The 15,237-nt window shown below is 44.2% G+C and overlaps 1 protein-coding gene across 2 annotated transcripts in view; it reads left to right on the forward strand.

Moving 5' to 3' along the window:
- Positions 1-1,997: 1,997 nt before the first annotated feature.
- Positions 1,998-15,237, forward strand: part of KCTD1 (potassium channel tetramerization domain containing 1) — a 106,429-nt gene continuing 93,189 nt past the window's right edge. The window contains exon 1 of one of the 2 annotated variants that reach the window (XM_054192736.1): positions 1,998-2,031. Coding sequence is in view for 1 of the 2 variants with exons in the window: in XM_054192735.1 (XP_054048710.1) it covers positions 2,133-2,141 (9 nt within the window). In the remaining variant the exon portion in view is untranslated. Of the gene's footprint in view, positions 2,032-2,072; positions 2,142-15,237 lie in introns of those variants that run through there. The other variant, XM_054192735.1, reaches the window with a different exon arrangement.

The raw sequence follows: 15,237 nt of genomic DNA on the forward strand, positions 1-15,237 counted from the left end.
TCTACTGAACTCGTAAACTGTTCATTTCATCTGGATGGAAAACTTCAAAAATGTTCTTTACCGCATTTTAATTGACAAGCTGTGAGAATCTTTATGCTATCAATCCAGATTTAAGTACTTACTTAAAAATTACTCCATTGCTAAGGCTGCGTAACTTTAGTAATGGTTGCAATGACCCTGTCCCACCCAAACCCAGCCGGAGAAGGCATAAATGGTTGAGGAGAGTTTTTCCTCTTGCGTGCTACTAGCTTTTGGAAGAATACTAAAAATTAAATTTGAAGATGAAGCCATGTTAAGTGTTTCTTGGGGCACGTAAACTTAGTTTTCCTGTCAACCACTCCTGGTTAATTAACCTAACATATTCGTGCTCGTTATACCGCAATAATAAAGCATTCGCAAATGGTGCGATCCCTACGTGAGAAGTCCTACCATGTTATTATGCTTATCATTTGAAGAGAAGAGGAAGGACAAAGAGAATGTATTGGGTTGGATGTATTTTTAAGCAAGAGAATTAGTCATTCTTTAGGCTGCAGCAACTGCCTTAGGAGAAAAAGGCGATTGTTATATTTTGCATTGCTTTCTTTAAAATACTAAAACCATAAAATAAAAAGCTAATTGTAGGTATTCGCTGGACACGTCTGGTTCCATTCAGGGGCTTTATTGGGCAGTTTTGGCCTCGCAGCCTGGTCTTTTTCATATGAAATGTCAGCAAAGACTCTGAATTAATGGACTGTGAAGTGCTTAGAAACATACCGTTTCACAAAAGTGTACTGCGAGGATGTGACACTAATGGGAGGTGACCCATGGGTTTACGACAAAATAGCCCACTCTAACAACAGCAACAAAAAAAAATAATACGGCTTCTATACACGGTGACGTTGAAGAAAGCAATATAGAGCGGAGTGGGAGGTAAAGAATGGTAGAATAAGGGAATAGCGATAAATAATAAGATTTGTAAATCATTTGGTTATCCCCGGTTTTCTTTTCTTCAGGAAAAGGGAGCTGCAAACTCCCGGCTGCAGAAGAGGAAAAAGGCAAGGCTCCAGTTCAATTGGATAATTGGAGAAGGAAAGTTAGTAGCATTTGCGAGCGATGTCACATGAACCTCAGTGGTAAATTCCTGGATTTGCTTACATGTATTTGTTTTCTTTTAATTTTGCTGCTTTAAAAAAAAAAAAAAATAAAAAATGCAGTGCAACTCCTTCAATCTTTCTGCAATTCTGCATGGTTGAGCATTTGAAATGAGTTTGTGTATCACCCCCAGGCATTGATTCAGACTTGATTGGGGCAAAGCAGACTCCATGTGCTTATTTTTATACACGTCATTTGGGAAGTTATATAGCCAAGGGAACAGAAAATGTGTTGCTCCACTGCCAAATTATCACATATCCCTCGATCAAAACGGGAGGTGATCCTAATCAACAAGTTGTGCGACCTTAGTGCAATGGCAATGTCAGGTCAACTCGGGAAAGTGAAGAGACAGATCTAAATACAAATAAAAAGAAAGAGAGAGACAGAAAGAAAGAAAGAAACAACCAACAATCCTTATAATTATCATCATCTGCTGCTTTTCCCTCTTCTGGCAAAGAAACACTCCATCCATTTGCAGAAATCGCCCGCGGAAACGTTACATCAAAACTAATCACAACGATTAAAATCAGCTTTTCTGTGCAAGAGGAGAGTAAAAAGCAAGTTGGAGGCTGGAATGAGACTGTTTTTTCCACCAAAAAAATCCGAAAAAAAAAATACACGCGATATATATATATATATATCTATATGCACGTTTCGAAGGAGATCAATTTTATGCCCGTGTGATCAGTTAATTTAATTTAACTTTTATTTCGGAGATTGATTCCGACTGGAGGTAGAGACATGAGCTAATTGTATCCTGATCCTTGCCTTGAGGGGTTTCAAAGCCCTGGAGCAACTATTCTCTGTATTTTGCTCTGTCTACCTTAGCCAAGCTATTGCATTTCTCTCTGGTGTAGCGAGGAGAGCAGACCGCTGCCGGGAGAGAGAAATATCGGAAGTGTGAGTTGGGGGTGGGGGGTGGGGGGAAAGGGGAGAAAAGGGGGAAAAAAAAAAAAAAAAAGGAAAAAAAAAAAAAAAAGAGGGACACTTTTGCGGCTCCGATGTTCCAGGTAAGGGCTGCTCCTCGGGATTGTTGTTGTTTGCAGCGAAGGGTGCGGAGGGAGTCGGGCGCCTCTCGCTTCCACGCATGTGCCGGGGCGCTCGCAACCCCAGTTGCGCGGGGACGCGGCGCGGCCGCTCTCGCCCGCCGCGCTCCCCCGCGCAAACCCGCGCAGCGCCGCGGGGAGGCGGGGAGGGAGCGGAGGGAGGGAACGAGGGGGGCTGCGCGGCGGCGGGTGGGGGGGCGCTCCTCCTTTTCCCCACCGCCTCTCCGAGGAGGGGGTGATTTTTTTCGGGGGGGGGGGGGGGGTGGAGGGGAAAGGATTTATTTAATTTAAATTTGTCTATTTTCGCGCGGGTGTGTGTGTGTGGTGTGCGCGGCTGGCATTGTTCTCCGTCGGGCTGCAAGGAGGGGGCCGCCATTGTGTGTGTGAGGAGAGAGCGGGAGGCACCTTTCCCCCCCCCCCCCCCGCCTCACACACACACCCTCCACCTCCGCACCGCCGTCCCTCCGCCGTGCACCTCCTCCGGAGCTTCCCCGCGGCGGGCTTTGTTGCCGGGGCGGACAAGGGAAAGGCAGCCCCGCGGCCCTTTTCCCCACCGGGCTAGCGGCAACGGTGGCGGCGCCTCGGCCGCGGGGGCTGAGGCGCCGCCACCATTGCCGCCAGCCGCCGGGGCTGAGGCGCCCGTTGGCGGCCGTTGAGGTGACTGAGGCGCCCGCGACCGTTGGCGGCCGTTGAGGTGACTGACACGACCGTTGGCGGCGGGACGGCGCTTACCCCCCCCCCCCCCGCCCCCGGGACCGGTCGCTGCTGCCCCCGGTGTCCGACGCCGTCCCGGAAGAGAGGGAACGTGGTCCGCCGCCTCAAAAAACAAAAAGGAAAAAAAAAAAAGGAAAAAAAAAAAAAAAACAGAAAAAGGAGGAGAAAAAAAACCAACCACAACCGTTCGCCGCCTGTTTCCAATCAGCGAGATACAAGTTTATTTGAGCGCGCCCTGCGGGCACCTAGCGTGCTGGGATTGTTGGGGCAAATTAAAAATGGGCGAAACGCTTCTCCCTTCTCCGGCGGCAGAGGCGGGGATGGGGGGGGGGGGGCTGGCCAGAGGCCTGCGGGCGCTTCTCGCCGGCCGGCGGGGGAGGGAAAGGAGCCAGAACCGCCCCGCTGCACCTCCGAGCATCGCACGGTGTGAGGGGGGGGGGGGAGGGCAGCAGGCGGGTGCGGGGCTTGATGGCCCGACTGATGATTTTTGTTCTCTGTCACAAGAACGGAGCGAGAAGCTGCGCCTGAAAAGCAACTTTCCATCTTTCATCTCCCCCCCCCCCCTTCCCGCGACCGCCGGGGGCTGCGAGCGGGGAAACTGCGGGGCGACCTGAGGAAGTTGGTGCCTGGGAACAACGAAAAAGTGGCAATTTAATGCCACTTGTAACGTTGGGTTCAGCAGCGGCCGTGCAGGGATGCTGGCTGGCCCCGCGGGTCGGAGGCGCTTGGCGAAACTTCCCTTCGCCTGTTCAAAATGACTGCGGTGATTTTGGTGTATTAATGACGCCCGAAGCGCAACGCGAAATGTTCTAGCACACGCTAGAGGTCCCTCTCAGAGCTGTCAGACGTTAGGGTGTTTTCAGGTTGGGTTGTTCTGTATTTTTTATTTTTTTTTTCCCCATTTTCACTGTTTGAACAACATTGACTATTGCTGCAAATACCAGTGCAGTGTACATTAATCAAATAAGGGTGAAGAAGGTTTTGCGACGTTTCTGTTTGTGCCCTTGTTGCATGGGCATCAGTGGGTCAGTTAATGTGCACATTCCTCTGCGCTCTGAAAAACGAATCTAAACGGGATTGATTTCGTGCAGTGATTTATGAGTTTTGTTTGAAATATCCTCACAGTTTGTTGTTGTTGGGGCCAAGTTCCAAATTTCGTACTTGGTTTTCTTGTGTGAATCGTGCCATGGAAGTAAACAGCCTAAAACTTGAATAAGGATTCCAGGCTATGGCTTGCACTTTTGAAAAGAGAAATATGCAAGCAAGCAGAAAAGCTGAGTATTAAAATTATAAAGCGTCAATAAAGGTGATGGAGGCAACTAAAAGTGATTGATCCCCAGCAATTTTCATATCCAGACCATGTTACGGAACTAACCAGTCCCCCCAGTCTTCATGTATTACAAGCAGCATTATCACCATTTTACGGATGGAGAAACTGAAAAATAAAAAGAAGGTCACTGACTTGCCTAAAGCCATATAGCAAATAAAAGATAGATCTGGAATCAGCTAGGACAGATTTAGATCTCTTGCTGATATGCACTGCTTTAGCCATTGATTTCAGGGGAATTCCTCTGGATTTAAGTCAGATTCGGACCTTAGGTGCTGCGCTTTCCCTTAGAAATACTGCCTTCATCTAAATTTGGTTTCGAATGCAACTGAATTAGATGCAAGATTTTGGGGGGAATATTTGGTGTACATCTAATTTTTAAAAGACAAATACTGTGAAACTTTAGGACTGTGTTGGCTTTTGATTATTCTTCCCCCCCGCCCCTTACAATTTCATTTGTCACATCAGCGTAGTTCCCTAGTTGGTTTTTGGTATTGTTTTTTTTTAATGAACAATTTCCTCATGTCTAGTGCAGCTTTTGTTACTGGTTTCCGAGAAGCGCTTCTTACTGGATGTCTCTGAATGAAGCCTTCAGCTTTAGGTCGAACCAACCTGAGAACAAATCGTTTTGCATGAGGAAGACTTCCAGTCATTGTGGACCTCACTCGGGCAGAAATGAAAAATGGCATGACTATCGTATACAAAAAAGCCAGCCTTTCCCCTGCGTAGAGGAAAGGCTGCATGTAGAAGACTTGCTCACATAGGCTCTTTATTGGATTATGATAAGTTTATGTATGGAGAAAATGCGATGTGAAAGGAAATATTCACTGATCATAACAAATGTGAGTGCATTATTCAAAGTGGGGTGTCTCACAATTAACGAAATATCAAATCTGCCAGTCACAGTCAGACAGCCTTTCACATGAGCCTAGCTGGGAAGGAATGATAATTTCTGCTTTCTGTATTCCAACCACTCTAAAAACATTTTCAGGACACCATAAAACAGACGCAGATGCACAGATTGTGATTATGGTGCTTTACTGTTCATTTATTAACGTGTGCTGGTATATACAAACTGCCACCACTAAAGCATGATGTAAAGTTCCTGCGTTCGTAAAATGCTGGCACTTCAGGGAGCTGATAGTCCCTCAGTGTTGCTAACACCCCTGCAGGGAGGGTCCGACCCCCATCATAATGTATGGGGATGTAGACATAGAACATGGCTGTAATTAAGAATATTCTCCCCCGCTGTCCCAACAGGACTTGTATGTCTCTGAATTAGAAAGCATTTGGGAGGGAATTCACCCCACACAGTGTATGCGATTTGTCTAAGACCATGTGCTGACTCACTGGCTGAGCTGAGTTTTAAATGCCAGAGCTTTAGCCCTCTTTCTCGTGTTCTGTGCAGTAACTACTGTGCCTCACTTGCAATGTGTGTTCAATTCTTCTCTGGTACCAGAGGAAAAATTATGTCGATCAGAAGCAAATTCTAGCAGAGATGCCTGCTGTTACTTATTTTGGATCCTTTTACACTGCTGCAGCAGAGCCAAGTTGGATCTCCTTCCAGGAAACAAATTTAGTTAGTTGTTGTTTTTTTCTGACAGAAACATAATTCTTACTTTAAATGGAATCTCTTCTGTTGGTCGGCATTGCACTTATGTTTTCTTTTTACAGCCTGGGTAGAATTCATCTCTGGTGTAGTGCCATTGACTTCTGTGTTGTTTCACAAAGAATTAATTTGCCTTCCTGTATTAAAATACAGATTTCTGTTGTCCTACTTTTCACAGAATACAACTTCTTTTTTTTTTTCAGTTTGAAGGAGAAAAATATAAAATGCACATCTTAATTTCTGTTTTGTCCAACTTTACTACTTGTGCAGGCAGAGGTACCTCTTCTTTCACTGCTTCTCTGGTAAATTAAGTTGAATGTGAAAATACATTTAGAGAACGTCTATAGGCGGGAGGAGGGAGTAACTACTATCTTCCTATCTGATAATACGTTCAAAAAAAATTAATGTATGTGAAAGCCATTAGCACATTCCATATTGATGATGTATGTTGTGGCTTTAATAACCTTGGGTTCTCCAATGTGTATTTTAATCATGCTTTTGATCCAGAAATCAAATAAACAACATCCCATATCCAACTGAACCAAAGCTGATGCTGTTGCATGTTCAGCTGTTGTAAGCCCGTGTTTATGAGATGAATGGCTCACCTGATAACCTTTTCCTGATAGCTCCTCATCTGGCTGGCTACCCCCACTGGCAATGGAAGTTACCGGTTTGATGTGGTTGGCAGGTTAGCGCAGATGCGGCTTTGCAGGTGGTTTGTATGCAGCCGAAGTCTACGGGTGAGGGATACGAACCTTAGAAGTGCTTGTTGGGGCAAAGGACAGCTCATCCTGACAAATTATTTAGTGGCTTTTACTCAACTGGTTTTCCTTGCCCAACGCACTCATGAATAAGGAACAGCCTTTTAAAAAAACCAAAAGTAACACTGTTCTGTCTCACCCCAGTTAATGGCTCTTTCTGCTTCTCAAACGAGACCTTTACAACTGTGGTCATTCCCCCTCAGCCAGCATTTCTGACTCATTTCTACCTCAAACCTCAGGTTCAGTATAGGCATCTATAGGTTTTCCTTAATTTTCACTGATGTAATTAAGGATGATTTGCAGGATAGCCAACGTAGGACTGGAACTGGTAGTACATAGGCTCAGGCGCGTGCACCCCACTCCTGAGTCTGTGATTGTGGTTGCCTCTATCAAACAGGCAGCTGGTGTGGGGGCAAAACTGTCTCCTACTGCTGTAGTCGGTTTTGCCAGACCTCACCTGTCACAGCTTTTAGTTCTCACGGAAGGACTGCGAAGCCACATTGTGATTTGGTCAGGCAGAAGTGATGGGAGGTTGTCTCAGGCAAGGTATTTCCAGCAGACATGAGGAAATACTAATACTTCCATGGAAGCCACAGGTGAAACTTGATCTAGAGCAGAGTGTGGAGCTCTGAGCATCCATCTTTGAGAAAGGTGAGCTTAAGCTGGAACCACAGCTAGAATGATTATCGGGGAATGGAGCGTCTGTCTTGTGAAAGGAGATTAGAAGAGGCTTGAATGTCCACGTTAGCAAAGTGTAGTCAGCAAAGTGATACAGCTATTCCCTATAAATACACACAGGTAGTGAATCCCAGAGAGAAGAGAAGTAACTGTTCAAGATAAATGACAATAAACGTGGGTATAAACTGGCCCTGTTTAGGTAATAGTTTCCAGGAACACTTTCTGATACAGTATCTAGAAGATCCAGCATTGAAAGTGAGACCTTGAATTTGGTAATTCTCTGCTTTGGGCATGTCTTTAAAACCTGGTCTACTTGGAGAATATTTACAAAAAGAAGCACTGCCAACCCTTTACCTCAGTGACCTTACCTGCACAGTCCCAATAGGCTACGGTTGACTAAGCTTTTTCATCAACATTTCTGTCAGTGGAGGAAAGCTTTAGGTTTTTTTAAAGAAAAAATGCATTTTAATATATATATATATAATCTGTCAAAAAGCAACTTGAGATTCTTTAGCAAAACTGAAACCAGACCTTTCTCACACCTGAAAAACACTACTTATTTTGAATTTTCATTAGATGGAAATTTGAAAAAGACCATCTGACAGAAAAAAATGAAAAAAAATAACCTGAATTTTTCACATTAAAAAATCCTCGGTCAAGGTCTGTTTTTATGATCAGTTAAAATTTTGCCTAAGTGTTTGGCAACAGGAGGGATTTCTGATTTGCTTTTTAGATATTTTTCTCTCATCATTTCTTAGTTCCAGCTGCAAAACTATTTCTGTAGTTCTTCATTTATCTCCTAGTTAGACCTTTAATGCTTACAGTTTTCCTCTGATTTATTTACTGGCATTCACTTTATTTTCATGATACTGTGTAGCAAGGAGAGGAGAGATTTAACAAAGAAACATGAACAAAGAGCCCTTTTCTCTTTTCCTCACCTTCTTACAAACATTAACTTAAAACCATCCTCTTCATCATCCAATCACCCGACAAACTTTCTGTGCGCTCGTTCACTTGCATACCCAGCTTATAACTCCTGGTGGGGAAGGACTGTCTCTCCTGCTGCAGCAGGGCACTGCAGGTATTCAACAAGTAATTAATAATAGCTCCTGCTATCAGTGTTGCCAGAGGAGCAAAGGAAGAGAGGAGAGGAGTGGCAGACATTGAGAACATATAAATAACTGTTGGAAACCACAGTGTCCAGGGGCTGCTGAAGTAGCTCAAAGTTAAGGCAAAGTGCTCTTATGAAATAAAAACAGGTTTATTTCCCTGTGTGAACTGAACTTGGTGGCGGCATTTGATGGAAGAGGCGCTGGGCATATCAGCTCTTACAAAGGGAGTCCAGGCCCATCAGCGTGATCCCACGGTCATAAGGGAGGGAGGGAGGAGTGCTGTGGTTGCCCAGACCCAGGGGAAGGAATAAAACGGCTGTCTCTGACTAAAATACCGATGCTGGTCTCCCCAAGGTGTACTGCTCTCTAAATAACCCAGGACTCACCTGGAGGTTTAGTTAAGATGTCCTAAGGGAGATTGATTGATGGTCCATGCATTCAGCACCGGGAAACAGTGCTGAATTATTCAGAGGATCATTATAATTTCTGTAGCCTGTTATGTACCCATTATACCAAACACTTTTCTAAACACTGAAGAGACATAATCCATGCACTAAGGACCATTCACACAAGGTAAACAGACTTTCCTAGCTTGCCAGTAACAGGCAAATTTGACACCATTTATCTATAGCAGCCTGTTTCACTGTAAGTGGTGGTATGACAGGAAAGGGGTTAGACAGACTTACCGTCTGTATTGGAGGGAGCCTTACGGGTGATGTCAAGGCATCTGTGCCAGCCGGTGACTGTAGGTGAAGGCATGAAGACCGTTATAGGAGAAAATGAGAAAAAGACAGACTAGGTGGACTGAGGACAATTAACACACTGATTGTCAAAGGGAGCTCACTGATGGGAGGGAAGTTAGGGGGAGACTTGAAGACCGGTGAGAATCAGCAGATGCAGCACCAATGGAGAGAGGCAAAAGTGAGAGCTGGACAGTTAGTGCTCCATTCTGTGTAGACAAATAAAAGACTGATGGATTTACCCTAGGCATCCAAGAGATGGTCACTGAGATCCAGGTGGGATCTTACATGGATCTGCAGCTTGACTCTGGAGGGAAAGAAGCAGTGGATTTTGAAGGTGGCTGCAGATGTGAGCTGAGGGGAAAAGAACAAGATGGTGCCACCTTCCTTATTCTCCATCTTTTCCTAACAGTGGCCTCTGTGGTACAAAGACAGCTTGGGATTCCTGGAGGCAAAATGAGGACATGATTTTTGCTATTAGCAGAAAATTGATTTTCTAAGACTGTTGATGCTGTTCTGCGGAAGAGGCTTCCTGAAAAATGAGTAGGCAGGAGTGTTCTTGTTTTGGGACATACGAGAATGCAGGTACAGGTTTTGCTGGGCCTTCTGCACTCAGGCAGGTGAAACTCAACCAGGGATAAAAAGAGTTACCTTCTTCTCAGGGAAAGAGATGGTTCTTTCAGGGGAAGACTGTTGCTTTGAAGACATATTTTCTTTAGCTCAAAGATCTTCTGTATTTATTACTGGCTATATACAACCTTTCTTTTTTTCCTTAATGTTCTTGAACTATTTACATCAGTATCCTGCAACTGAGAGTTCCATGGGTTGCTTAGAGATAAGCTGGAGAGCGATATCCTTAGCCATTTATAAGCTAATGCCTTTTTTAATTCCATTAGGTGCCCTCTTGTTTTATGAAGGGCATCTGATTTCTCCTTCACACCATTCATTATTTTATATACCTCAATTCTATCATCTTTTACTGTTTTCCTTTCTAAATGAAATACTTCTGGTCTTAATCTTTTTGTTTAGAAATACCCCCACATGTCTCTAATCATTTTTGTTGCCTCTGGCTATCTAGTGTAGCTATCTAGCACTCCCATCATTGCGTCTCACTGGATCTTTTAAAGCTAGTTCCAAAGTCATCAGCGTGAAGGAGACTGAAGGATGGTCTTGTGGTTAAAGTACATCACCAAGAGTAGAAAGTTCTGCTTCCAGATCCCCTGCCCTGTGACCTTGGGCTAATCACTCACCTGCAGACATCCACATCCACCTGGGATCTTTTAGTCCCAGGAAACAGCATGGGGAAATTTCAAGCAAAATATGTTAAGTGTTTCTCTGTGCCTGGATGGAAATTATTATAGAAGTACAGCCATATTACATGTAGTAGTTTCGATTGTTCAACACAAGGCAGCTGCATGTGTGTTGAAATTTGTAACTTCTCCCTAACTGTTTGATTGTATGGCGCTTCACTGTTTTCTATTTGTTACACTCCTCTGATATTGGGTTCCAAACAAATTCAATTAAGCCATTTCTCTTTGTTATTTTATGGTGAACTTCATATGGAAAGTATGAGTTACAAATAATTTTGGCCAAAAAGACACATGGCTTTCATGCATCCTTGGGGATTTGGAAAGCCAGTGCGGCCCTGCTGAAAGTGAAAAACAGAATCAAATTCCGACCTTTTACATGTAGGACACGGCCCATTCCTGGGAGGCGCTGGGTATCCCTCATGCCCACTCATACTTCACACATGCAGGATCAAGACTAAGGTATTGCTGGCTTGTCTCCAGTCTAAATGAGCTAATTATCCACAGCCTGTCAAGACTCTCACAAGGAATGTAAGACTCACCCATCTGGTTCCCTGACATTTGCAGCTAGGCCTGGCTGTTACACATTTCTAGCACTCTATCGCTCTCCAAAAGTCCATTTCATTCAGATCTGGGGCACTTCACTGCCTTGGTGTCAACTGGTGCCTGGTCACCTCTGGCACACAGGAGCCTGCACCACTGCAGCTGGGTCTGCGCCATTGTCACGGCCTCACGCACCCAGGGACCTTCACAAGCAAACACATTCCCAAATGTCATCGCTTGCTGAAAAATGGTCAGGTCTCAAGCACTGGGATAGGAGATCTTTGAGGTGTCTGAACTATAAAACCTACTATTTTTTTAAACATCCTGTGCCACAAACGGTGCTAAAAAACGCATTTCATTGATAGGATGCTACTCCAGCAGAATAGCAAAAGCAAGCTGCTTCCATATTTGTAGCATAAAGCTAAGAATATTTAAATTCTGGTTTAAACTGCGGGGTTTTTTTGTGTGCTTGTTATCCTCCTAGCCCTGTACGTCTTGTTTTGCCTTGATGTCCCTTCTTTCCTTATATAAGCGGATAGTCAGCTACTGCTCCCATGAATACCCCAGATGGCACTGCTTGCTCCTTTTGCTGGCTGGCTCCAGCCTCTGCCCACATTCCTTCTCAAGCCCGGGGAAGTTCAGTGCTCTTCTGGTCTCTTTGAAAAGGGGCCAGTTCTACAAGATTCTCCTGATAACCTCAATCAGGTCAATAGGCCGGTTTGTCTGATTAAGGGTAACACATAAGAATGCTCAGGGATGTTGGGCCATCCAGAGACTTTGCAGCTTTAAAAGAGAAAAAGGGTGGTTTGGCCTTTGGTGGGGCTTGGAGGGTTTTTTTTTTCCCCTTATGCCTTATAGCTGGCATTTTGTCAGAGCGTTCTGCTCGCTAGCATTCCCATGACACATGAACACGCTCAAAGAAAAATTTCCTGTGAGAAATCAGTGGACTTCATTAAATTTTCAAAGTTTAGAGCTGTGATCCTCTTTGCCCCTCTCCACGGGCAGCTGGCCCTGCCAGATTCTGATTGCTTATGTGAACATTTGATAAATCTCACTGTGGACTACATTTGCTCTTTCACCCAAGCAGTTATCACACACATTTCCCTAACACTTTAAAATTATGCCTGCCAAACATTTTCTGATGTAAAGTTAAAAGTCATCTATTACTGAAGTGATTTTTCAGCCCTTGTGGGCATGTTTTTCTTTCTTTTTTTTTTTTCTTGTGTAGTTCAGATAGTTTCAAGCTCTTTTAAACAGGCTGCCAAGGGTCAGTTTCAAAAATTATATATTTTTTTAATTTTCCGTGCTCTAAAAATATGTTGGTGCTATTCTTCTCTTTTATGCATCTCCTTTTAAAGCTGAAGTCAAGTGAACGTAATGTTGCCTTACTGCCGAGGCCACAGAGAACTTAAAATAAAACTGGAGGCTGCTTCTTCCTCTCCCGTGCAGGTCTCAGTCCTGCGCTTACATCAGGAAGGACACTTTTCCCATTGACTTGTTAACCATAGCCAAATGGGCCCCATACCACTGCGCTGATGTGTGTGGTGGCATCGTGCCTCCTGTGCTCCTGAGATGTCCAAACCGGGGACGTGGCTTGAAGGTTCACAGTTCCCACCTGGCTGCCATGCTGGTTCACAGGGAAGGGAAGCAGGTTCTTGCTCAGAGCAGAGCTGGAATGGGACTGGATCAGGCACCCAGATTTGAAACACTCCCAGGTCCCTGGCTCTAAGCTGGACCTGTGTGGATTTGGGTGCAGCTTTGCAGTCCAGTGGTTTGGTGTTGTTTCTGGCCAGCCTCTACATGCAAACCATTTGGTGGTATTCAGAGCCTTGCCTGACCCTTTCCTCATTTTCCCCCCTCTTCACCTCCTGTGTGGATCATACTCCTGCTTTCAGTGCATGAACAGAAGGCAAGATGTCACTTCTTTCCTCCCTGATCCTCTCGTTTCCCCCCCTTCTCAGTGCTCCTGGCATTTTTGTTTAAATGCCTCTTTTCTTCCTCTAGGTTCCAGCGCTGTGCATGGTTTTTGAAACTGATTAAAGCAGTTTGTCCTGCCATGGCAAGGATATGCTAAAACAAAGCATGTGTGTCTCTTGGTTTTAAACCAGGATTTTTCTTAACCCTTTTCATAGTTTCTTGTTTAGTGAACATGGTTAAACATGACCATGGTGTAAAAAAGAAAAGCAGCTCCTCCCATCCTGGAGAGCACCAGCCTGATAACACATCCAGCTTTTTTCCAAAACCCTGCTAGTGCCCTTGAACTTACTGAAGTGTGCTACAGCATCAAATGGTCTGACCAATCTGAATTTGTCATTTCCCTTCAAAGTGCCTTGGCAGGACTTCTATTTAAAATTGCATTGGCTGCTTGTTTGGGTCACAACCGCGTTTCGTGCAGTATTCTGAAGTGTAGAGACTTGGGTCTGGGCCAGTTTTAAATAAAGAAGCTAATGCAAATACCCCCCTACCCTGGTAAAACACAAGAAACCCAAAACATCATATAAAGCTTTCTAGGGTGGAGATAGAAATCTAATAGCTAGATAAGACTTAAACTGCACTGCAATTAAAATATAATCCTTTAAATTTCTTGTATTTGGAGGGAGGAGACGCTTGGAAAGAGGTACGGAGAAGGAAACGAGTCAGAAGTGAAGACATTACAATCCTTAGCCTCAACATGGAACTACTTAAGCATACCATAATTGCATCACAGAAGGTATGCATACCCTGAAACCAAAAAGGAAGCAGGAAGGCAAGAAAAAACAAACACAGTATGATGAACCAAACAGGTAACCTTCGGGAAAAGGAAATCTAGCCCTGGCTAACCCGAAAGAAAGGAACGTAAACTGGCAAGGAAAAATGAAAGATGGGAAACAGGAGGACTGAGAGGAAATTTCAAGCACAAACAGACACATTTCTGCAAATAAATGAGAAATATAAGTATCTGAAAGAGAATTAGGGGATTTGCTAGATCAAAGGGGCAACTAAAAATGACAAGGGTATTGCAGAGACTACGTTATGTCCCCCCGTTAGTCTTTACTGATTAGAAATACATGCACTCTCTACATATTTTATTTAATTACTAAAGATGGGAGCCTGTCAAACACTGAGGTATCAGAAGAGAAACTGCAGAATTGACATGCTAAAGTAAGAAACCTCCCAGAGCAGATGGCATCAATCAAGGCTGATAGCTGTTAACAAAATCATGCAGGTTTCCTTTAAAAATAGACTATTCAGCTATACCAAATCAATGGAACGTGGCATGTGTTTTACTTGAAAATCAAAATCATCTCAGCCACATAAAAAAGAAAAGTTGAAATTTAAGTTAGTGAGTTATAAAATCTGCACACGAGCTTAATGCTAAGCATGACTGATCCAGTAACAGAAAAGTATGCCTTTTTTAACTTCCTAAAAGAACCTTGAAGAATCTTAATGAAGGCATGGATTGTGCAGCAGAACCACTTAATACAAATTTTAGAAGAAATTTCAGAAAGTCTTTGATAACTTTTCTCACAGGATGCTGTTAAGAAAATCTAGCAGTCATGAGGTGAGATGCAAAATTCTGCCCTAGCGTCTGTTTTACAAAAGAAAGCAGGTATTGAAAGAAAGGTGAAAGTTTTACAAGGATGGCAGTAGAATACATACGGATAGACCCTAGCGGTGATCTTTAAGACTTTGATGAATTATCAAAACAATAAGCTGGGATATCTGGAGGTAACAACATTGTCAAAAATTGTCTGGCCCCCTGGGTGAGACGAGACTCCGAAAAATGGGACTCTGAAAATTAGGGACCCAAATACAGTTATGCAAAGAGGGGGATGACATTCATTTTTTCACTTTGATAACACAGAAAATGACAAATGTGAGAAGAAATATTTTGAGTTCTCTGCATACACCATCAGGTTATGAAAAACCCCTGAAAGCCTTATTTTCCGTGTCAGGTGAGAGCGGAGCAGCGGTGGAAGGGGCACACTGCGGTGCCCGGTTGCTGAAGGCAGAGCTGCGGAGGCTCCAAGCAGCAAGAGGGGGCTCCCGGAGCGCCGCCAGGCTCCTCACCCTGGGCTGGGGGGATGCCCAGGACCCAGGGGGTGCAAAGCCTGACCTGCAAGGAGAGAGCCTCTGAACTGATTGAGCAGATCTGGTCACTCTGTTGTACAAAAGTTAGAGTAAACACACAAGGGACCCAAAATGGACAAAAACAGAGAGTCATGGAATGTCACAACCTGGCTGTGCGAGAGCTGGTTTGTTTAGAGAGATGATTGAGAACGTGATAAA

The sequence above is a fragment of the Rissa tridactyla genome, chromosome 2 (assembly GCF_028500815.1).
Source record: "Rissa tridactyla isolate bRisTri1 chromosome 2, bRisTri1.patW.cur.20221130, whole genome shotgun sequence".
Classification (NCBI taxonomy): domain Eukaryota; kingdom Metazoa; phylum Chordata; class Aves; order Charadriiformes; family Laridae; genus Rissa; species Rissa tridactyla.